Source organism: Dreissena polymorpha, chromosome 15, assembly GCF_020536995.1.
Source record: "Dreissena polymorpha isolate Duluth1 chromosome 15, UMN_Dpol_1.0, whole genome shotgun sequence".
NCBI lineage: Eukaryota > Metazoa > Mollusca > Bivalvia > Myida > Dreissenidae > Dreissena > Dreissena polymorpha.
The window spans coordinates 45,644,226-45,670,766 of record NC_068369.1 but is presented as its reverse complement, the minus strand read 5'-3'; the positions used below and the strand labels follow the sequence as shown (position 1 = coordinate 45,670,766).

The window sequence follows — 26,541 nt, the reverse complement described above, 5'->3', positions numbered from 1 at the left end:
GGTACATGAATATTATGTGTGTGGATATCGTTGTAAGTACTGGTAACTCACAGGGATCTTTATAAACAATACGGGTTTAAATGGCTTTCAGTTCGCACATGTCCATTAATAAGCAAAAACTTGTGAAACTGTCACTATAATTTTATACCCTTGATACATACAGTTTAACGGGCTTATGACATTTTTATAGGTTATAAATTGTGAGGTTATGTTGCAGCTACACATTGGTAATTCTGAATGAGTATGGGTCATTTCATGGTTCTGGAGCACTTATCACTTATTCGGCATTAAACAGAGCGTATCGCTCTAAAGCGGTGACCGTTAGTGTTGTGTGTGTTGCTATGTTAAAGAAATACAATTTGATTATGTGATTCCAATGAAAATAAACATTAAAACAACCAAACAGTTTTTACAAAGACTTGTAAAGAAAAAATTTATATGATGATTAATAATGTCTCAATTTAAAAGTGCGAGGTTGTCAAATGCTAGTTAGATCTATATCGAAAAATGTAAAAGGGAAATGCTGTCAACAACAGTGAAAATTATCAATCGTGCAAGAGATTTTTTTAGATTATTTTAAATCTGTTAAAGACCCTGATTTGCATTATTATAAGCAAGACAAATACATTTTGGATTTTAATGACAGATAAATGAAAGGGGATATAGATCGTATGTTGAAAATTTAAATTTGCCATTTACATGTACACCATTAAACAAAGGTAAGGCAGCGGGACTTATGTATAAGTTCAGTATTGTTTTTAGTATTGAACTTACTCTGATACGTTTTAAGAGCGGTATATGACTTGTTTAACAGTCTCCTTTTGAAGGAGCACTTTCCTGATTATTGATCGGATGGATAGATTGTTCCTTTACATAAAATGTAGAAAAAGACTATGTCAATTATTATAAGGACATTACGCTGCTTAGTACTTTTGTTGACAAACTGATAAATAGTAGATTAGATATTTGGACTGATACATATTATGTATTTATTGAAGATCATGCTGGTTTGAGAAAAACATGGGTACTGTAGACACTAATTGTATCCACCATTTTGTAATTAACCATTTGTCACAGAATTATAAAACGTAATATGTTGAATATGTGGACTACACTTAAGCGTTCGATTTTGTTGATAGAGATATCATTTTGTGAAACTAATCAACCTTGGGTTAAGAGGACACATGCTTACATATTAAAGCTTTGTATAGAAATGGAAAATTAAGGGTAAATATGGGCAATATATGATGCACGGCTTTTAATGCAATATATTTAGGTATGCTGAAATTATTTTAATACTTTATCGGATGATATTGGTATAATGGCAGAAATTGAAGATACGTTGAAAAAAGGGTTTGTTTTTAGAACAATACTGTGATAGATGGCAACTAAATGCAAGATCATCGAAGACGAAAATAATGATTTTAAGAAAGGTGGTTAATTAGAAAAAAATACAATTCCTTAGATGAACTATCGGAAATTCACAGTAATTCAGATTGTCATGTAACTCAGTTATGTGGGTCTGTTTTTACAACCTGAGGATCGATGAAATCAACCTTGAAATTCTGTCAAGTCAGACATCAAAGCGCACTTATAAAATAAACGCTTGTATGTGAAAAAACCCTACAATATCTGATAAATGTAAACTTGACTTATTTTATAGGCTCCCATTGCCCATTTTGCATAATGCGTCAGAGGTGTATGTTTGTATATGAAAATGTACTATACTTGTATACAACTTACTAGTAACTTGATCATTCGTTTGTTGAATACAAAACATTTGTGTGCTGTATACTCATGGACAATTGTCTATTGTATCGTTTAACAACAATAATGGCAATCGTCATATTTGATATTATTCATATAGTATAGACTATGCTAATAGCGAGTACATTCTAAAGAACTGCAGATACACTATTACACATGTACACGTTTAACACCATTAGATAAAATACATTTATATGTATTTTAATCAGACATTTTTGACATCAGATGTAACCGTCTATTTACGACCAAAAACATTAAAAAATAAAAACAAAAATAATATTATAGTTCTTAGGGAAAACTAAATCAATGTTCAATACATAGCGACGTTCGAAGAAAACGTTTACCACGAGCTATTACGCACCTGACCAATAAACATCCAATGTCATCTCCGCAAGCAGTTTGGGCATGTCGCTAAGATTTATGACCGCCAAAAGGTTTATTTCGTGCTGGTAAGTTTCTTGAAATCTGTTGATTGCGTCATTTGGACTGTTTATATTACTGTTTCGAAGCATTTTCATTTTGATTTCATTCTTGCTGTCGAAAATGGCACTGTCTTGTCTAATAACCAACAAGAACTGTGTAAATGAGATTTCATATAGCATACGTACCATATGTTGTGTACATGTTTAAATTGAGTTCACATACTGTTTATATTTCAAGAAATATTACCTTTGGTGAGTATCCGAGTCGGTAGTGATTACCACCACGGAAGGTATGCCTTTTTCCATAGCAGATTTTACAGTTTCCAATGTGTACTGGTCATTGTTCAGAACGAGTTTGACGTGTGGGACTTGTATAACTGATCGGTCTTGATAGATTTCCCCTGAAAGTGACACACGTGAGTGATGATCTAAATGTACAAAGGCAAATTGGTTTGACTACTTTTGAAGAGTTGCTTGTGTTCTTTTGACGTTATTACTTGTTGAATATACCAAATATAATTATGTAGCGGTGCTTTAAAAATTATATCATTTATTGATAACGCTCTCCAGCGTTTGATAGTTTTAGGGACTACACACGTGTAGAAAAAGAAACGTCCGCTTATAAATGTTAATTCAAAAACATGGGTTTAAACCTGTTCATAATACTGTTTGACATTAGCGGGGCTTTTCTGCCTGATTTTGTAAAAGGGGCCCTGGTCCCCTCACTTTGTAAAAAGATGAGTCGCGATCTTTAACAAATTGTAAAAAAATAGTCGCGAACTTCTGAAAATTGTGAAAAAACGAGTCGCGAGCTTGTGGAATTCAGTTGGTTAAGAATAAGTAAAGAAAAGCATGTTTAATACTTGCATGATATTAACATGTCTTCACATAATGCAATTAAATCATATTTGCATTGTCTTGACACTTTCTTTCAACAAATAACTACTTACATTTTGATACAAAATATTATGATTGGTAAATTCTATTTAAAACCATAGAAAAGCCTAACCCATGTTAATATGTTGTTTCGTTTATGTAAAACATTCAATCAAATTGTAATTTTGAATTGTGAAATGGCCATTTTGGACAGTTTTAAGCCCCAAAAGTCCGATTTTCACAGTTAAATATGGCAGTTGTTTGTCAAGTATTGTTGCCTTGCTAGATTTGTGAAATGTCCATGTTGAAATTGCGAAATGGCTGCCCAAGGCCATAATCTAAGAAAAAAAAGACCTGATTAGCGGTAAACATTTACTTTATGTTACTTTTGTAACCTGATAAAATTGATACAACTATTGTTAAATGTGTATGTTTGTGTCATTGTACTTATACTATTGTTAACATAGTGCTGTATGATAGTGTAATTGACGGGAACGCGTCATTGTATCGCAAATTATAGTGTGAAGTTGTTCGTTTGCGATCTACTAATATTAATACGATATTTTCAAAACCATTTTCTTGATCTAGTAAGCTTCACCAAATAAGTGTAATTTATCTACGTACGCGAAACGAAAAACCATTTTCAGTAACTTTATATATATATATATATATATATATATATATATATAATTCATTTGTTTTATTGAAATTAAATTTTAAAAAGTTCAAACGAAAAAAGTCATGCATAGATTATAGACCACATCAGCGATACAATTTATATACACATTAATCGCACAACTTTTCCACGATTATCAAGTTCACAAGTTAATCGTTAAAAAATATGGATCATTCGGCCCAAAATATCAAGAAGCATTTAAACACAGGCAATATACTTATATTAATACCATTTTTTCAAAACCACTTTCTTGATCTAGTAAGCGTCACCAAATAAGTGTAATTTATCTACATACGCAAAAAGCAAAACCATTTTCAGTAAGTTTATATATCATATAATTCATTTGTTTTATTGAAATGAAATGTTAAAAAGTTAAAACGAAAAAGTAAGCATAGAACGACTATAATAGACCTCTATCAGCGTTACAATAAATATACACATTAATTGCACAACTTTGTCACGATTATCAAGTTCACAAGTTAATCGTTAAAAAATATGGATCATTCGGCCCAAAATATCCAGAAGCATTTAAACGCAGGCAAGTTTGCTTACTCAGGCGAAATTTGTGAAACCTTAACACTTTGTTTTTGTACACGTCTCGTTCAGTGTTGTGTGATTAATTTAGGCGTATAAATTGTTAAATTATGGTATAAAATGATTTTTTTAACTTTAAACTATTTGTATGTGATGTATCGTAGTCCCTACTCCGAGAATGAAAACGCCCAGTGAAGACTAGTGTGGTGACACCAAGCTTGGAGTTGAAGATGTTTTGTGTATATTTGTGAAACGCTCTTTTCAGCAGAAAACTCTCCAGATATAAATTAAAACGGTTCAGCGAATAGACAAGACCTCAAAAATGAATATGATTGCCGACATACATGCTATATCTGCATATCCTCGTCATTGTGGTGGTGATGGTGGTGGTGGTGGTGTCGGCTGTGGCGGCGGTGGCGGCGGAGGCGGTGGCGGCAAAGGCGGTGGCGGCGGAGGCGGTGGCGGCGGAGGCCGAGGCGACGGCGGCGATTGCGGTGGCGGTAGTGGTGGCGGTGGTGGTGATGATGGTGGTGGTTGTGGTGGTTATGGTTGTGGTAGTGTAGGCGGAGGCCGAGGCGACGGCGGCGATTTCGGTGGCGGTGGTGGTGGCGGCGGTGGTGATGATGGTGGTGGTTGTGGTGGTTATGGTTGTGGTAGTGGTGGCGGCGGCCACATTTATTGGACTTAATGAAAACATTTGCAAATCTATGTAAAGCAGAACTATATGGATTGGATTGGCGTAAATGCCTTAAGGTACGGTAATAATTTTCATAAAATTAGTTCTCCGCAAGCCAACAGCTTTTAATACTGTATGCATTGTAGCAATTCAAGTCATTTATCAGCAAGTTTTATTTACGTCTTTTTCAATGCAAAACAAACTCGTGTACTTCACGTACTACTGAAAGTTGAATCTACAACAACAACAACATTGATTTAAAAATAAAGCTTACAATAAAGCTTACAATAAAGCTTCTAACCACAATAGTAAATATAAAAAACAACTGACTCAGATGAATGTATTTAGAATTTGATAAAGGAGGAAGCAAATTAGTTCCTATTAAAGTAGTTGATTTTTTGTTTTAGTAAAGCATTAATTTGTTATTGAATGGAATGTTAAATTAAGTATAAATATGTTTCTGACTAAAAAAGAAATGCCAACAAATGTAAGTGTTTTTTAATTGATTGACTTAACATAAAAAATAGTAAGGATGTTTTGACATTAAAACAAAAGCTTATTAATTTTATTCAACGAGCTAAACAAAGTTAAATGTTATAGGATGAATAAAAACAATTTTATATTTGAAGTGCTTTCTTATAAATCGTCTAAGTACCAAGCCTATATCTTTAATTATGCATAGTCAAATCGTATTAGTATTGTAGTTGTAGTATTGGTAGTGTTTAACCATGATTATTATAGTTCCTCCTAACACTGTTTTATGCGCACAAGCACGTGATTGTTAATCAATCGCGCCACTTTTCAAACACGACAGCCGCAGTCAGATAGCTAGACGCAATTTCTATTTGCTCAGCATTTATCAGCTATATATACATATATTTGCAGGTTTATCATGTTTCATTATTATTATTATTATTGTTATTATTAATATAAGTATTATTTTATTGGAATACTATTTTCTTGTTAAACATGTCGTTGCGGTTGCATTGTTTGTATATGTTTGTTATTGAAATGCTTTGTCATCTATTCCTTAACATTAATCCATTTATCTGTATTATATAATGTAATGCTATTGTTACAGATTAATTTCATATATTTTTTCTGCACGGGAAATAACACACATAAACCTCAACCGTTGTTGGTAGTTATTCTCCACCCAATGCGGCTACCAAGGCCGGCAACAATGGCGCCCAACGTGTATTCAACGTAAGTTCCCCGAGCAACATGACAGCGAGCGTTTTCAGGGCACTCTAAGAAAAAATATAGACTTCTACGAGGAAGGCGGCATTCTATATTGCCATGTTTGAATTGGCCATTGACCCACCATTAAATTAAACACCGAGCTGTGAATAGATTACGTAAACAAATAAAATGCTTTAAAATTGAGCTCAATACATATGATTATCGCTAATTACCGGTACCACTACGCTATAGTATACTAGCCCGAGGATCACGCTTTTCGTCGATGGATTGAAGACCGGACAGTGTAATATTACTGCTTTAAGAGATTTGACACTTATTTGTGAATTATATTTTATAAACTCGTTAGTGTTTAATTAGCTTCAATCAAGTGCTATTTTCCTTAATTACATGCTTATTATTATTCCAGTGTATGATATTATTTATGTTTTTATTATTATTTAGAATTGTTTAACTGTACGTGAAAATTGGTCACTGCACGACATTTGCTACTAACGTTTCCTCTAACTGTGTTTCAATGATAAACTAATCCGTATACAATAGAGTATCGGTCAGGTAGCGTAGTTATGTACACTTGAATTCTAGTTGCATTGTACAGGTGAACTTTCATAAATTATAATCATAATAATTCCAGTGAAGGGTACTTGAATTATTAGAACTGAGATACTTGTGACTTTGTATAAATTCATGCGTAATCTTAAACGGGTTGTGCTGAACGTTGAATTTATTATTAAACATTGATTGTGGTCTGATCCACCTGTTTCAATGATAAATGCAACACATGTTTAACTTCAAATTAGCGAATTTTGCGAAAAAAATACTTAAAAGGTCGCACGTTGTTTACATCGCGTATTTTAAACCGTTTGCGTTGTGTTAAGCTAAGAAAAGTACTTAAAACTTTAAAGCTTAATGCATGCCTGCAAGCAATACTAAAAATATTGTATACATATTATGGTGATATCAAGACAGGCCAAAGTGTAATGGAACAATTTTATAATGCCAATAAAAGAAAAGGACCAGAATATATTGACATGGGCAATACGGTTAGAGACACTTATCAAGATTAATCGCAATGTTGAGAACGAGATTCTGGAGGCATGGAGAAAGACACTAAATTGCGAAATGCAACCAGGCTTTTCTTTGAAACGTTCACAAAGTTCGAAGAGTTAAAAGTGAAAGTCAGAAGAGAAGAGCATGAAATGTTTGTAAGGGTCCGGAAGAGTCTAAAAAAGTAACGTACAGTTCATTTATGAACATATAAAAAATTAAAAAAATCTCACAGAAAAAATGAATCTGATGGAGAAGAAGTTGAATTATATGTCAAAAGAAATGAGAAACCATTACTAGATGCAACCGAGTCACGTAGGGAACATCGAACATCCGACCAACCAAACTACAGAAGAGGTCATATAGGCCGTTATGTGAACATGATCAGAGGAAGAGGATTTAGAAGTTATAGAGGTCAATATCCAAATCGTGGTTACTATAGACAAGATACGACAGAACAACGATCTGGAACACCTAACACACAACATTTTAACCAACTGACGCTCTGATCGCTGCGGCTGATGAGAGCGTCAGGAGTTACACTTGATCGACAAATTTCAAGATAAACATCATGATTAAGAAGCAATACTGCATAGGATGATCGGAGAACCTAATATGACAGACATCAAAATCAATGGAATTCCTATGAAAGCTTTGGTTGACAGTGGCACACAGAACATCTCAATAATTTAATACTTTTATAATAAATTGGATCACAATCCTGAATTAAATTATATGGATGATTTTCAAGTAGATCTCAACGGGACAAATGGCATTAAGGTCCCATATACTGGATACATCCAAGCATCTGTAGAAACAGAGATAACATCTACACCTATACTTACCACTTTATTGGTTATTTCGGTTTCATAGTATCATGGTCTGGCTCCAGTCCTTATAGGAACGAATGTAATTCGTAATAACCAACAACGTAGAAACACATATATCTTTCCTGATGAGTGGAGAGTAGCCGTTATGTACATCAATCAATGTATCTGTAGTAATACAGCAATCTAACCCATAACCTTATATCAATTGGAAACGAGAACTGTTACTTGATTTGTAAGCAAGATGAAAAATACCGATGCAGCAATAACAGAAACATTGAATGATGAACAGTTTCATAGCGCTTTTGTTCGTCCACCCGTCGTCACTGTAAATTACGCAGATCGAAACGCAACAATACCTGTAAGAATCTATAATGTGACAGCAAGTCAAATTAAGATCAAGGCAAGACAAAGCCTATGCAAATTAAGCGAAGTGGAAGTTTTACGAGAAGCACCCGTTCTCGAACCATTGACTGCAGCGATACAGGCTGAAACAGCGCATGAAAAGAAGTGAAAAGCTAATGTTGAAGCAATTAAGTAACAATATGGAGTCATTCTAGAACAGACCGATCTGACATATGATGAGAAAAAAACAAGTCTTCAATTTGTTCCAAAAATATCATGCAATCTTTCCAAAACATCCCCCGGATCTTGGACACACTTCTAAAGTAAAGCACAATATCAAACTACACAATAAAGAACCGTTTAAAGAACCATATAGACCAATTTCATCTGAAGTTTTAAATGAAGTAAGAGAACACATGAAAGACATGCTGGATTTGCAGCAATTAAAGAATCAACAAGTCCTTGGTCTTCCAACTGTGTAATTGTCAGAAAAAAAGGTACGTCATGCCGTCATGCAAACACATGCTTTAAGTTCAAAGGATTGGCGACGATCTTAACTGTCTGATAAAGTTATTGACGAACTCATTAAATATATTAAGCAAAGCATCAGGACGACAGCTCCGCGAGCATCGATAATATTTGAGCTGTACATAAGTATCAAAGATACTGAACACATTGGTACTGAGAGACGGCGTTCATTATCGGATAGCCAATAATGGGAACCAGTCGTAATAACAACGTATACTACCGGAACATTTACGGAATGAAGTGTTCCGTGCTCTTCACGATGATCTAAAACATCAGACTCGGGACAGCACTACGCCATTAGTTAGTTAAACAGAGATTTTACTGGCCTGGTATGGACACTGTCATCAGTCGCAACGTAGCCAGTTGTCCTAGGTGCATTCTGCAAAAGACACATGCAGAAGCAGCCCCATTTGTCAGTATTCAAACATCAGCTTCTATGGAAAGTGTGTGTTTACATTTTCTCCGTCTCGATAAATCCAAAGGTGAATAGTCTCGTTATCACTGACCATTTAGGCAGATATGCCTAAGCTTTTCCTATCAACAACTAGACGGCTCATACCACCGCCCGTGTCCTTTTTGATTTTGTTTTCGTTCACTACGGATTTCCGGCAAGGATTCATAGTGATAAAGGAGCACATTTTATGTCCAGCTTCACTCAAGAGATTTGTCAACTTGCCATGGGTAATGGAATGGTCGAGATATTTTACCAAACCGTATACAAATGTTGAGTACACTCGAAGAAGATAAGAAAAGCAACTGAAAGGACTGTGTAAGTCAAATAGTGCACGCATATAACTCGAGTATCCACAATAGTTCTGGGTACTTACCTTACTTCGTGATGTTTGGGTGCCAACCCAGGCTAGTAGTGGATGTGCTTCTAGGTCTCCACACTAAAGATATCGGTACAAAGTATAAGAATGAATACGCTCGAAAACGGCGTGAATGGTTAGATACTTCATACCATAAAGCTGAAGAGATTGCTTATAGGAGAGCGGAAATTAACAAGCGCCAATGCGACATGAAGGCAAGAGATGTTAAAAGTCAACATGGAGATCTTGTCATTGTGCGAAATGTTGCATTAAAAGTAAAACAGAAAATCGCTGACCGCTGGGAAGATACGCCGTTTTAGTTATGAGCCAACCTTATCCTGAAATTCCAGTCTACGACGTCAGGAGGGATGACGCGATAGCAAAACGCATACGTCGCCTTCAGCGCAATATGTTATTACTATTTGGAGTGGACATCAACAGTAAAGACGGTGTTCCTCATTCTAAAGACTTGCACAAACAGAGTTACTTGGTACCATGATATGTCATTCCACAGCGGAATGTCGTCGGTGAAATTTCATTGGACGACGAACAGTTGTGTGTTGACGAATTCCACTTCTGCGCCGTTCCGATAGGAAACGAAATCCGCCTAAATGGAGAACATCTTGCGATTTCGTGTAATGATTCAGTAAACATAGTGGACTATGACAAACTGTATTAAATAAACCTTGACCGAAAGTGAAATGATAAAGGGTATTTATTATTATGAATATACATAGAATAACTTTAATATGTATTAATTGTATGTTGCTGTTGTTTATTATGAGTACGCATGCCTTTAATTCTTTGAAAACTGCTTTATGTCAGCTTTTAATATTATAATGTTTATGAATATTATAAACATATATAGTTTTGACTATATATGTGTTGACTATATATGTGTTTGTTATTTATATATTCTGATATAACCGGCTTCTGACAAGCTCTAAGTAAAAAGTTTGAGCATATTTGTTTCAATATAACAACCCGATTGATTTATTATATAGGGTTGATAAACAGATTTGAAATTGATATTACTTGAAATGTCGGAATGCCATTTATGCAACGGGTCATTTTTCATAGGATGAATAAAAGTTCATCTTATACATGTAAATCTATATTTAACAGTTAAATATTTTTAAGCATCGAACGAATCCAAAAAGTTTGTCGGATTGTGTGAATGTGTGTTTGTCATGCATAATTATGAAAACAAGTCATTCGATTTCGTTAACCTTGTTTTTGGTGAAAGTGGATAGCACTCGATACCATTGTTTAAAAATGTGTGATTTAAAATCAAAAGGGAATAGCGAATGGAATAACAAAACAGAACTGAATAGCACATCGTTGTTATTTTATTATTATAAGCTTCGGATTTAAGTTGTTGCTGTAAGTTTGTCTTTTACTATAAACTTTTGCTGTTCGATGAATCCTGTTAAAGCTAAAATAGATGCATTTGTTTTATCTATTTTATTTTTATCTTAATTGTGTGCTACGTGTCGTTAAAATTTTGTTCGATTCTTTCGTTGCAATGTAGTTAATTTTATTGATTACCGTTGGCTGAGACTGAATTTGGACGCCATTGTGTTCAGTTGAAGCCGCGCGATCCGATTCTTATCAGATCTGAAAAATCGGCCCGGCTAAGCGAGCCGATATAAATTATATTGGGCTGCTAGATTCGAACAATGGCCCGCTCGCGACGCCATTTTGTTACTATTCATATGTATGGCGATATGTAAAATTAAATAATACTATTAAACAAACCATTTTTGTATTTGATTAATAGGAATAACATTTATCATAAGACATAAGGTGTAATCAATAGATAAGAAAGATTTTACTTCTAGCTTAAAACACATGTGTGAAGTTAGTCTTTTTAGCCTATATTGTCTATTTAGCAAGTTAAGCACATAGGTTGTTTCAAACATTCTTTTAAGCCTATTTAATCTTTTTAGCTGGAACATTCAGCTTATTAAGGCTATTAAGCAAGCTTGGTACATAGTTGAAGTTATTCACGTTTTCGTTATTCTAAAAGCGAGCGGGTATCCAACTTTAAGGGCCCTTTTTTAACAAACAATACTTATCGCCAAGAAGCGACCTAGTGCACGCTGTCCTCTCGTAGACCGCCTGTCTGAATAACCAAGTTTCTGTCTGGGGTTTTAATTAGGGTCAGCCTCACATCAAATACAGATTACTACGCGTGTAATGCGCTATTTACATGGCAAATTGATATGCACCTTTAAGGGTCGCTTTTGGAAAAACAAGAGTTTACAACCAGAAGCGACGAAGTGAACAATGAACTCCCATCGACTTCCTGTCGGGCTAACCTAGTTTCGGCCTTTGATTTAAATAAGGGTATGCGTCACATTCAGCCTATCAAGCGTATAAGGCGCTAATTACATGGCGATTGAGTATGCAACTTTAAGGGCCGCTTTAGGAAAAAAAAAGTTATCTCCAATAAGCGACATAGTACATGCTGAATTCCCGACCGCTGCCTGTCCGGCTGACCTAGTTTTGGCCATGCATTTTAATTAGGGTCGTTGTCACATACAGCCTATTTAGCTTATTACTGAGTATGCGCTTTAAACATGGCGAGTGGTTATGCACCTTTAAAGGCCGCTTTTAGACAAACAAGAGTTATCCACCGGAAATGACCTAGTGTACGCTGAACTTCCGCCGGCTGCCTGTCGAGCTGATCTAGTTTCGGCCCTGTGTTTTGAATAACATAGGCGTCACATACATGCACAGCCTTTTTAACGTATTAGGCGCTAATTACATGACGATCACCTTTAAGGGCCGCTTTCGGACAAACAAAAGTTATCGATCGAAAGCGACCTAGTGAACGCTGAACTCCCGTTGGCTGCCCGTCGGGCTTACCTAGTTTCGACCCGGGGTTTTTATTAGGGTCGTTGTCACATACAGCATATTTAGCGTATTATGCGCTATTTACATGACGAGTGGGTATGCACCTCTGAGAGCCGCTTTCCGACAAACTAGAGTTGTCCCCCGGAAGCAACCTAGTGCACGCTAAACTCCCGTTGGCTGCCTGTCGAGCTAACATAGTTTTAGCGCGGGTTTGTAATTCGAGTCGGCATCACATATATCATGTAAAACGTATGAGGCGTTCTTCCCATAAATTGTATGTTGGTGTAATGTAACCGAATTCACGCATGCGTTGTATGCTGGATCCCGGATTTGTGTTAACTATTATTTCTTCGCGCATGCGTCGCTTGCTGGATCCCGCATTTGTGTTTACTATTATTTCTTCGGGCATGCTTGCTGCCCGGATTTTTTTCTGTGTTTGCGTTGTTGTTGCCTGGTTCTTGACAAAGTTTAGTTAAAATTAAATTATGCATATCTTAAACTAACTTAATTCAAAAAGAAAAACAAAAAATCTAAGCAATATGGTGCACACTGGAACGTCTTAACGCATATTTTTTCAGCATTTAATATGATCATGATTGATATTTTTTCTTCAGAAATTTGGTTTAAAACTTGGTTCTAACCTCAAAAAATCAGAGATAATAATGATTATTCGATAATAAATAAGACTAACGCATTGTTTTATGACTTAATTTCAACCCGGCGGCCGTAAGTAACTGTCCTCAATCGACAACCTTGAAAGAAAACAGTACTTTTGACGCTTAATTGCATAGCTTTTATTTAAATGAGAGACGACAATCTAAGCATTATTTAGCCTACTTTGCACGCCTCAAATTTTATCTGCTTTTCGGCATTTTTGTCAGCGAAGTCTTGTGAAATTTCGAATGGCTAACGTGTAATACATGTATTATGTATTTGTATTCACGTGTCCTTGCTAAACAAACTACGAATTGATGTTAATTTACCGAAACTACTATTTAAATGATTACGTGTATTGGATGAACTTATTTGAAGTGCAACACGTTGGTAACGACATTAATCATCTTCATATGTTGTTCGTTTTAGCGTTTTAAAACATTATAATGTAAACAATTTCATCCCTCTTCCCCCACCCTCAACCACTAATATTTGCGTGTCCGCAATTTTTTACTTCATCATATCACACCAATTCAAGTCTGTGTCCAAACTCCTTCAGAGGTATGTGTTCCTCTTTAATGTAAGAGCGGGTACGGACGTAAGTGTATGAGGTCTGTACTTTGTGTTGTGACGACATTTGTTTTGTGTTTTATGTTTTTTATGTTTTTATCATCTTAAAAGTAAGCAAAACGTGATAAGGTACCAGCACGTGCTATCCAGACAAATGGCATCCGGAAAATCGACTCTGAGTTTTTTGATATTTTCGAACAATCGTCACCTCGTAAATTTGTCGACTAGGACAATCAGAACCCGAATAAATTGTCCACCTAGACAATCAGCGCCCGTTTAATTTAACACAACAGACAATAGGCTTCCGAATCATTTTTTTTAACCAATATATATTGATGCAAGGCCAGAGTAGTTGAAAAATATAGCTAAAAAAGTAAAAAAAAGAAAAATAATTATGATAATAATATTTAAAAAAAACTTTCAAAAATAATAACACTAATACTAGTTATAATACCAGTAAATTAATTGTTAAATATTTAAGTTCAAGTTAAAGCAGGTTTCTATTGTATATTATACCAAAATAAAGGTCAATATTTAATACTCAAATAATCTGTCATGGATGATTTAAACATAATTGCCGAGTTTTTATCATTCGGATCATTACAATTTGTAGGCTAAAGTTGAATTAAAACCTAATATACATAAGTTAATGAAATAGTTTCATTTCAAATAATCTACTTTTATTATGACTATATGTATACGTGCCAAATTTTACTCAGATAATATTAACATTAAGCAATAATTAAATAATATTAATTTTATTGTAAAGTTTAGGATTTAATTGCAGAATTTTGTTCAATATTAGTTATCAAGCAATTAAGATTTTCTATTTAAATATTATATTATTTTGAATCGAATTTGTTGTGTAGGTAAAGCCACAACAAATTGATTACATGTTCGATGGATTTCCCGCACTTTACAATCTTAAAACGAAATAAAAATATTTTTATTTTTATTTTGCGCCCGCAGCAACTGTTTGTGCTCCGCGCATATTCGTTCAATGATTTAGTTTAATTTAGCCTACGTATTTAACGATATAGACTGTTATAACGCTTTCCGATATTGATTGGTTTATGGTATACGAATGGCGGCGTCCGTCTTCCTCGTTATTTCAGCGAAATTTGTTAACGGACACGTAATAGTTCCGCCAGTTGCAAACAATCATCGCATTACTGATGATTTCCGTGCTTTATTCCTCGCAGCACCATCTGCATCGGGATACGAAATATTACCAGAATGCGTCAATGCGGTAAACATTTGTGGAAAACTTGGTGGAAGTGATACAATAAAAATGTCGAAAATTAACATGCAACTTAGTGTCGCAGTGGAATTGGACAAAAAGTTGTCGAGTTTACTATAAACAATGAGCGCCTCCCTAATCCTAGTATTAACAGTGAGCCCGATGCTTTCAAATATATGATGATGAAGTCCAAGGTTTATGTCGACATTCTGGAAAAGAGGAAAACACTTGGGGCGCCAAGAAGTCTGTTCAAAAGCAAAACGTCAAGTGAGCTCATTCAGGCCTTCAACTATTCTTAATTTGTTTTGGTATGAAAATGACACCAAAGCAAATTATGTTCATATGATGTATTAGTGTTGACATGTTGAGATTGAAAATGAAAAATCATGGATTGGATTAAACAGCAAATGCTTTAACTTAAAAGAAATATGTGTTTAGTATTTACCAGTTTTACTTCTATTTCTACAGATTTTATTTGTTTTGCCTTAAGAATTAAGCTTATTCTAGTCATTCTTGATTGCATGTTTCTTGGAAAAGAATGTTGTTTTTTATCCCCGCCTTAGGCGGAGGGATATTGTTTTGGCGTTTTCCGTCTGTCCGTCCATCCGTCTTTCCGTCCGGAACTTTTGTGTCCGGAGCCGTATTTTGGGAGTGCTTTGGCGGTTTTCATTAAAACTTGGTATGAGTATATGAGTGGATAAGAGGATGATGCAAGCTAAATGGCATTGTACACCATCTGTTAATAACGGAGTTATTGCCCTTTGTATCCTGAAATAATGCTTTTATGTCCGGGGCCATATTTTGGAAGTGCTTTGGCGGATTTCATTGAAATTTGGTATGAGTATATATATTGATAAACGTATGGTACACGCAAAATGGCATTGTACACCATTGTATAATAATGGAGTTATGGCCCTTTATATCTTGAATAAAAAGTTTTTTGTGTGTGTCCTCAGCCATATCTTGGAAGTGCTTTGAGGGATTTCATTGAAACTTGGTATGAGTATATATGTGGATAAGAGGATGATGCACGTTGGCGTTGTCCATCCGTTCAGAAATTTTTTGTGTCCAGAAGTATATTGCCCGGGATGTAAATTCATCAAATTTGCTTGTTTAAATTGATTTGATTAAAAAATTGTTCTCTCTTATTGTTGTACTACAATTGTAATAAATATAACAGTACTATTCATTATACTAGAATGTATACTAGTCTTTTTTGGCACTCAAATTAGACCAATATATGTGCTATGTTAAAATATAGTATCAGTTTATATAAACAATATTTGTTTGTTTTTTTTTGGCTTTTTGCTCGCCTGTGATTTAAAAAAAATGGAATAAAAATAAAATAAACTGTTCGCTTGCCCGCTCCAGTTCTGGTTGGCTAAAATCCATAGAACACAGCATCAATTTGTTGTGGCCTAAGAATAATTATAAGTTCAGGCATTTTAAAGTACTATGTTTTTTAAAATATTTATTTGTAAAGTTCTTAAAGGTGAAATGCAATGCTATTTAAAACCCCTAAACATCTTTTTATTTTTCGAATTTAGTGCATATGAAAACGTGTTCGCACCTCGCTTCGATTCAATGACGGTGTATTTAGCGAGAACGAATATGACAAAGTCGAGAAATTTTCTCACATTCCGATCTACTCGCCATTTTCCTCCAAACTCGTAGTGACGTAGATTTTGACCCGTGTTCATTCGCCCGAAATAACAAACCGGCATAATTAAAAACGGCTTTGGATGTGAAACTTCTCGCAAGTTTTGTGAGAACAATTTATTGAAATGGAATATGATAGTGACTGTGAAGAATTTTCTGTTGAACCGTACTTGTGTGAGACGGAATTAAGTGACTGTCGGTCAGATTTTAAAACTTAACAAAAAACTAACAAAATATCTCGATATTGATTGTCAAAGTTGACGTTAGGCGCGAAGTATTCAAGCTCCAATCAGTAATAACAATGGACGAGTGTCCGTGTCATGCGCGTTATGTCAAGTTGACGTCGCAACCAAAATAGGGGGTGGAAATACCCGAGCGGTTTACGGAAAACAGAATCATCGTTTTTAGTATCAAAACATTTAAAATCATCCAATCAAATTGTTTTTCGATAGGATTTTAGTCATTTCTTTACTTTAAAGTTGTGTCTTTAAAGCAACGATATGTTGTGAACATTACGCTTTATTGATAGTACATTCGGTCTTTTCCCGACGATTTACTGACCCATCATCGACTCTGTAAGTCTTGGGGGATGCACAGCGTAATTTTAACTGGGTCATAAATAAGTTCGCATCACCTTACACTGAGCAGTGTTACATCCTATACTTCAAAGACGCGGTGATGTTGCAAATGTTTTCGGGTATTATGCTCTCACCAGCCAATGGAATAAATGAAGTGTAGACATGTGGGTCTGCTGGCGTTCTGTAAAGGTCATTTAAGGTGAAACGTTGGGTTAAACAGCAACGCCGAATAATAAAATCGATACATTAATGATTGAAATTCAAATACATTTAGAACATAAAATGTATTTGCTTTTATCAGTGCTTGAAAACTGTAAAGTTAATGTATTTGTCATAATGATTCTTCAAATGAACAACAGCAATAAGACCACTGTTAATAATAAGATTTGAACGTGTACATTATTTGACAAGTACTGTAAAATGTACTCAGATTATATATGTTTTCTTTTACTCATATTTCCTAGTTAGAGAGCTGTTGCATTATTGCCAGTAAGTTACCCTAAACTTACGTAACCAAATACCACATGCGACATCAAGTATAATGATAAAAGCCAATTAAATGTTAAACAGTCTATTCCTTAAACCAAATTTACATTTATAAAACGGTTATTTAAAGCATATTCTTTATTTTCGAAAGTTTTGTGGCTCCTCTGCTGTACGTTCACTTTTTTTTCTATACTTTAAAATGTGTGACACGCGTTCAGAATATTGTCAAAATATCAACCTGTAAACTAGTTCCTTTTGATAATTTATAAAAAAAATCAAATCTTGTTTGTCCGAAAGCGGCCTTTAACCGTGCATATCCACTCGTCAAGTAAATTGCGCATAATACGCTTAATAGGCTGTATGTGACGCCGACCTTAATTACAACCCCGAGCCGACAGGCGGCCGACGTGAGATAAACGTACACTAGGTCGCTTTCGCAGGATAACTTTTTTTGTCCAAAAGCAGCCCTTAAAGGCGCATAGCCACTCGCCATGTTAATAGCGCATAATACGCTAAGTAGGATGTATGTGATGCCGACCCTTATAAAAAAAACCCGTACCGAAACTAGGTCAGTCCGACAGGCAGCAGACGGGAGGTGAGTATGCACTAGGTCGCTTCCGGGTTGGATAACTCTTGTTTGTTCGAAAGGGTCCCTTAAAGGTGCATACTAACTCGTTCTGGTAATAACGCAATTGGCTTGTAAATAGCCTGCTAAATAGGCTGTATATTTTATCCTATTTAAATTTTGCTAAAAAGGCAAAATAGGTTGATTATGAGTTATGATGTTATATGGCCTTTAAAGGCTTAATATGCTGTCCGTTCGAACTTATTTAATAAACTTTCGGAAAAGGCGTATTAAGGCTAATAGGCTGCTTTTCAGGCTAGAAATGATGTATGTTTCAACATATTTAATTAGAGTTCTTAAAAGCTAAATAGACTGAATATGTTTCTAAATAGCTTCAATAGGATGCGTGTTTCAACCTATTTAAAATACTTTTTAAATATAATAAATAAGTAGGTTATACTGTTTAACAGATTAAATATACTACATAATATGTAGTTTTCAATACATGTACTAAACTTAAAAAATTGGTTTAATAGGCGGAAAACACTGCACAATATGCTAAAAAGAATAATTATTTTTTTCAACCTATGTACCAAACTTGCTTAATATGGTAAAAAGGCTGAAAAGGCTGCTAAATATGCTAAATAGACTAAGTATGATGTATTTTCCAACGTATGTATTGAACTTGTAAAATAGGCTACCTATGCTGTAGGTGGTGCTAAAAAGGCTGAATTGGCTAATCAGGATGCATGTTTAACCTACGCACTAAACTTGCTAAACAGGCTAAATAGGCGTACTTCACATACGTCTTCAAAACAAGCATTTTATTGTAAAATTTGATGATATGCCAATGCTTATTGAATCGTTTATGTGTGTGTACATACAGCCGTTTTTAGTGGTCCAATAAGTAAGAAATCATTGTAGCAGTCTTAACAGATTAGACCTTTCTTCCAAACATGTTTTATTAATTTTTACCTTCTTGGTTGAAATCATACAAAAAACTATTCACCCATCGCCAAACACTTCTACCAATAATCTGAGAATATTTATGTCTTGTATTTATTATCCTTAGAATGCTCCAAAAAATTTATATAAGATAAATAATCATTTAAAGCCATTGCTCGTAAATATCGTCGCGGGAAATTCACATGGCATATTTTGTGAAACACAAAATAAAAAACGAGCATTTTGTTTTTCGTTCAATCTATATTACCAAACCACATCTACCGTTGGCAATGTGGCTATTGCTTTTAGAAACTCATTTGTTATTGGTTATCATAAATTTTACAAAATATTTAACGAAATATTCGTTGATTTTGATTATTTATGAGGCTTTAAGCTAAAGCTAAGAAATGTGTTACACGGTGTCTTATTTACGTGTCTAAACGAGAATCATGTTTTAGGTATTATACAAGATTTCTTTAACCATTTACGACAACAGTTATTATCATATGTTTCTAAAGTTTCTTCACAATATATATTCTGAAATTTAAATTGTATCACATGCAAAGACAATCATCATTGAATCATATAAAAAAAATATCAATACTAATATACAAAGTGTCTAAGAAAGTTTCAAAATATCACCCTTGGCGCTGACCGGGTAATCTTTAACGACGTAGCTACAAGTTTCGTTCTCATCTAGATTTATGTACAACCAGGTTAGATATCAAACATTCGCATTATGAAGCGGATGTTAGCTCATTATTTGTCGACTTAGCTTCCCTTTTAAAACATTGGAATGCAAGCGCAATAATGATTGTTGACACTATTATTTTTCGTTGGGCATGATACACACATATAGAGGAATATTATATTATGTTTTATTCAAAAATCCTTTGTGTTATGCATAGGCATAAAAAGTGCTGCTAAATAAAAATGTCGTGATGTTATGCCATCGATTGGGAAACAAAATGAATTACCGTATTTTAAATGACCTTGCAAAGTTGTCAAAAAATTGAAGGGAATGTTTTATCTTCCAATGTTAAGAAAATTGACCTTTAATGTATGTATAAACAGTCTCGTATACCAGTATGTGTAAATAACAATGGCAATGATGTATGCACGGTCACAAGCTGTATTTTCTTAATCTATTTAAAAAAAATTACCACTCAAAATGTTAATAAATGTTCATAATATGTATAGGCTATCTGTTATTTGGAATCGGTAATAAATCGTCTTAAACGTGTATTTTTAATTCCGTTAACATACAAAATATGCCTGAAGACATTATATGTTAACATTATAAACATAAATACAGTTTGAGTATAACTTCCTACCTTTAATCCTTGATCGGAGTATTTCGGACGAAATTCGTTTTTCTAGAATAGCTCGAAACTCAATTTCTCCACCGAATTTGTTGAGCGTAGAGTCTTCCACTAAGACGAATAGGTGGTGGTGTGGATTCAAATAACGTTCTGTATTCGCCTTGTCTTTGGAATCATCGATTGTCGTGGTTAGTTTGTGTTGACAGACGCGTTCAAAGTCCTTAAATCAAACATGGTACAATAATTGTATACTAATGTATTCCATATTTACCATCATCGTTTTAGAACACACCACACATACACGTGATGCTTTTGTATATCATATATCAAAGTAACACAAAATATTTAAAGGCTTTCGATCACATATTTTCACCATCATTGTATCAAACCTTGCCGTATGATGATATGTGATATATGTGATAATGCATAAAGACAACTGAACAAACAGTTTACAGTTGTAACCACATTTACGAATTTGATGGGCATTGTTTCTCATTTCTAGTTTTCTTGGTAAAATTGAATCGCTTTTTTTATCGTTTAAGTAATTATTTTACTAAGAGAAACGTGTTATTGAATCGGATGTTTATATTTCATTTAACAAATAATCGTTTCACTGTTGTAGACAAATGTGAAACATTGGTTATGTCAAAACTCGTTGCGATGTAAACTGTTCGCATGTTTATTATCTATGTTTATAGTGTATTCTTTTATATGACTTTGCAAACGCGTCGGAAGCTGTCGATCATGAGGGCAGCAAATGTGTTCATAACTTCAGACGTATTTGTAAACTTCAATACATCTAACTAGTAGCTGAGTAGCATTCGAAATTGAGTCCGTCTAGAGATAGAGAAGCTTTTTAGGTCAATTGAGCTGAATTTGATACTATGTATCATCAGGCTTATTAGTTGAAAAAGTCGATTAAAGCTTTCAATCGTTGACAATCACACACCCCTCATTCAGTGTATTTATTTCGCGGATCGGTTTGTTCAGGGGTCAAATTCTTTTAAAAAATCGTACGACCGATTATGCGGGCGTATTTCATAAGCGACCAGAAAAATTCGCGGCCCGCGAAATCTCTCCTCATATCACACTGGTAGAGTCTGCCTAAGGATTTTTAAACGAGCGGTGTTATTGGCTTTCGTTTGCCAATCTTCCAATAATAATCGGTCTTTTAAAAGGTGTTTTATATTTCTTTGCTGATTCGTTTCAAATAGCGCCTTTGTGAAGCGAAATTGAACGAACGAATGAATCTCACAAAATCTTGGAGATTGAACAATTATTAAAAAAAGAAATTAAATGGGAAAGGGAAAAGACAACATTGGATATAAATCAGAAAGCGTTACTACTTTCTGAATGGGTACGGAAGTTTTCTGTCTTGGTAAGGCTAAAGTCATGTTGGATGTGAAACACGTGTCCCGTGGTAATTATCGTTAGTTGAACACTGTAACATTGTTCACCTTATTTAGAATTTAAAGACATTGAGCTCGTTCGCCCTTGTGAAGTTGTCAAAAAACAAACAAAAAACAAAGATATTCGTAATCGTTCACAGGAATCGGAACACACATTGATTTTTATCACAATTAATACTGGTGGCTTTGTATTGTTAAATGTGAATTTATAAAGATTTTCCTAAATAAATCTTGTTTATATGTTTAAGATGGTGTTTGTTTAATGTCTGTTTTAAGATTTTTCATTGCGTTATGCACGCGATTCGCGTAGTCAAAAACAGTCTACAAAATTTTCCTCCATTCAGACTTCACCTCAATGACACCATGCCCTGTTAGCGCATTGTAATGCGTAGCTTATTGACCGCGTCAAGTGGACCAGTTAGTTTTAACTTCAGAAAGAGCCAGTCATATTGGGCATTTAAGCAGCCACGCCAATACATGTAAAACTGTATTATTCGTATTTCAAATTCGAACATTTTACAATTTGTTCTATGAAACTAGACGCGATTATAGAGCGGACCCACACACGCACACGTAATCGATGCATGGTAAGAACGGTATTTCATGTACAATTCATTCATTACGAGTTCATTACAACTGTTGATTTTCTACCGACCGCTAAGTGTCCCCTGGGAAATTTTTGTATAAATTTAATAATGCATATTTACTTGAGAGGTCGTAAATGCGAGAATAAGTGTCTTTCAACTTATAAATACATACAAATGATACATTGTTTTGAAATATATTACCGTATTGGCCGTCGATATACCATTTGCATGACACATTGTTAGCAGAGAATTTGAACAGAGTAGATATTCTAAAATCAAACTCCCATTTTGAAATTGATTTTGCGAGACCTTGACATATTTCACATCTGGATCTGGAACAATAACTATAAATAACTTAGTTGTAGATAGGCTCAATATAGGACTAACTGACTGGAAAGAAGGAGAGAAGGACAAGAGGAAAACGTAATTACATAAAATCCCTGTTTGTGAAATGTAATAACGCAACAAATGGTTTCATTATTTAATTTATTTTAGATTAAAATTTCATCTTTAAAGGTAAATGAGAACAATCGCCAAATTATTTGAACATGTAATATATATTTTTTTAAATAATAAGGTTTCAAAAATATATCAGACTCATTAATAAATAACCAAATTTATTTTAAATTACTATTTAAACAAAATGAAGCTTCGGCAAAAATCGCTTTAAAAAAACCTTGAGGATTGCACGTGGTCCTTTATTTATCACTAGGTGCAACTTGCCAAATAGTTCGACACAGCACGAAAGAACAAGACACAAATCTTAAGTACGCAACAAATAAAAACCAATGATGGATCGTCGTCATGGAAAAAGTCAATGCAATCATAAAAGGCTACTTGATAGCTATGATGGACCACGTGCGCGTATCGGCGAAAAAGTCCGAGAGCTTCAGACAAATGTCCAATGCCTCCAGAAATTGCCTGTGTGGGCCATGGCACACCATATCCAGGTTGTACTCTTTTTATACCATACTTTAAACGAGTTACAACTGCATAATTTACCAACATTTATTTTAGTAAGTACACTGAATGTTTGAACAACTTATCTCTATTTGAAAGTACGCAAAAATGAGATTACAGAGCGTGGCCTCGTATGTGTATTAAAACAATGAATATTACCTCTTTTCGAGCATATATGTTACACGCTTTATTGCTATTCTAATGAAATAATGGGATAAAAAAAAATTGTCGATATATATACCGCCGCAACCGTCGATATTTCCCGTTAATTAAAGGGTTATATATATATATCCGGAAAACACGGTTTTCGCGACTGTGACATTACGTTTCATTCACGCACTCGCGATATAACGACTGATGCCTGTGGTGCGTGCTAACGAATACGGCACTTGCGATTAATACATACATATGTTGCGGTGTTGAAATCGGAATCAAATGTTTCATTAATATGATGCTAATAAATTTAACTAAGTAACTTATCGGTTAATACTTAAATAAAATTCCATCGGCCAACTTTACATGATATCTTTTTTGAAGATGATATCTACCCTGGCAAAGATGGACTCTTCTAAATATTGTTGAACACGTGCGCACGTGTGTTTATTGCGCACATGTATAGTTTATGTGAGCGCGTGTTAGCTACGGCATTATCATGTTTTGTTTTTAACCCCTGCGCGCGTGTTTAATAATATAATTATAATGTCAGGCAAATTTACAAGCGTGAAACGTTATTAAAAAAATAATCTAATCGACAACGTATTTTCTCTATAAGCATAGCATGTACAGTTTATAACAAAATTCTGATTATGCTGAGTAATTAAATCAACGGACGCTCGCGAAATTCCTGTATTTTAACACTGTTTGTAGTTAGAAATCATAATGACCATGGCAAGCGTTTCTCACACTCTCTTGGTGCTAATATCAAGACTTAGAATTTTGTTATTATTCAAATAAAAAAAATTCACAACATACTGCACTATCTCAATTCTGTATTTTTGCTAGAACGACGGTGCGACGATCTCTGGTTTGTATAAATTTAAATGAATAAAGCGGCGATATTGACGAGAATTTATGAGTTTATTTTTAGGTGTATCTTACTCTGAAATCCGTGAAAGCCTGGCGGATGATCGCGTAGACATCCTTAGCATCGCCTCCCATAACAGCCTCTACAAGCTTGTCATTCTCATCTGAAGGCTTGTAAATCTCGAAGTGTGTCTTCAATAGGCCCATGAAATGCTCTAAAAAAGTGCGTATCTAGTAAGACATTACATTCTCAGGTAACAAATATGATTGCAAATAAAATACCAGTGGGTATGGCAAGCGGTTCGACGCGTAATCCCAAGAAGCTAGGTTTCTCATGAGAACCTATGTTCTCGCTTGAAGATTGCACATGGCTTCAAGAACCCAAAATTGCAAATGAGAACCTAGGTTTTCATGAGAACCTAGGTTCTTATTTGAAAACCTAGGTTCAAATGAGAACCTAGGTTCTCCTGAAAAACCTAGTTTCTTGTGATTATGCGTCGAACTGCTTGCCATATCCGCGGTTTCCATTTGGTAACCATAGGTTCTCTGTGAACCTAGGTTCTCTGAGAACCTAGGTTCTCTGAAAACCTAGGTTCTCTTTAAACCTAGGTTCTCATGAGAACCTAGGTTTTCAGAATTACGCATCGGACGACGTAAACTTTCTCCTTTTGGAATACGGGACACATATTATTCAGGGCGCAGGGTCAATGGGATTCACATATGATTACACACGGGCTGGACAAAATGAAAACACGCCGTTAAGAACTTTATTTTTGCAGATATCTTAAGTTATTGAATATGTTTGCAAAGTCTTTAGTGCATAAGTTTTTCTCTCAGTGTTGCCGATATCTTACGATTGAATAATACATTATTACACATTATCAATAGAGATAAAACATTTATTTATACCATAATGATTGCTTACTATATCACAGACATACTTAAAATAGAAAACTGTACCGTACAGTCGTTTCAGGCCCGAGCAAGGACACTGACTATCTGATACTCATTTAATGCTGTAAAAATGTATTATGTAACGATTGACCTGAATTTGTTTCAATTTTTAGTCTCAAAATGATATTTACAATTAAAGATGTATTTCATAAACAGTTTAATTTTTTATTAACGTGTTCAGACCAATGTCGACCGATTACTTTACTAATTTCATTCCTCGAGAAGTTTCTTACAGGGTTCGTTAAATATTACTTAGCATTGGCTGAACATTGTTAAAAAAATGTTCTTGGAAAGTAACATTCACTGTTTCACGTCTATTGCTTATCCTTCTACTAATATGCCGCCAGCGTGTACCAAGCAATGGGAGACAACTGGAGGTTAATAATGGCAAGCGGTTCGACGCATAATCCCAAGAAACTAGGTTTCTCATGAGAACCTAGGTTCTCATGATAAACTAGGTTTATGAAATCCCAAGAAACCAGGTTTCTCATGAGAACCTAGGTTTTCATGAGAACCTAGGTTCTCATTTGAAAACCTTAGTTTACGCTTGAGAACTCTAGGTTCTCATGAGAAACTAGGTTTTTCATGAGAACCTAGGTTCTCATAGACACATAGGACTTAGGTTCTCAGGAGAACCTAGGTTCTCATGAGAACCTAGGTTCTCATTCTGAGAACTTAAGTTCTCGTTTGGTATCCTAGGTTTTCACAAGAACCTAGGTTCTCATTTGAAAACCTAGGTTCTCATGAGAAACCTAATTTCCTGGGATTATGCGTCGAAGCGCTTGCCATAAGTGGGCTCTAACATTGACGGTTAAGGTCACTGAAGTTAACTATTCATGCATGAAAACATACATCTAAGCCTATATTAACAATGAAGCAAATTCTTAATACAAAAGGCATACATATGATTCGCAAGGTGCCATCAATTCAGAGCGGCAAGTTCTGGTTGTTGTGTCTTATATTATAGAACGATTTTTTAATGTAAACGAATGAAAAATAAACCAAAACTGTGTTATTGATCGG

The 26,541-nt window shown here is 34.8% G+C and overlaps 1 protein-coding gene across 1 annotated transcript in view; it reads right to left on the bottom strand.

Annotated features, from left to right (window-relative positions):
* The window catches only part of LOC127859723 (uncharacterized), a 248,848-nt gene that overhangs the window by 214,193 nt on the left and 8,114 nt on the right, over positions 1 to 26,541 (bottom strand). Inside the window, exons 5-8 of the mRNA XM_052397230.1 lie at positions 24,640 to 24,779; positions 20,598 to 20,805; positions 2,437 to 2,590; positions 2,129 to 2,325 (exon numbers count right to left, since the gene is read on the bottom strand). Of these exons, the coding sequence (XP_052253190.1) occupies positions 2,129 to 2,325; positions 2,437 to 2,590; positions 20,598 to 20,805; positions 24,640 to 24,779 (699 nt within the window). The remainder of the gene's footprint in view (positions 1 to 2,128; positions 2,326 to 2,436; positions 2,591 to 20,597; positions 20,806 to 24,639; positions 24,780 to 26,541) is intronic.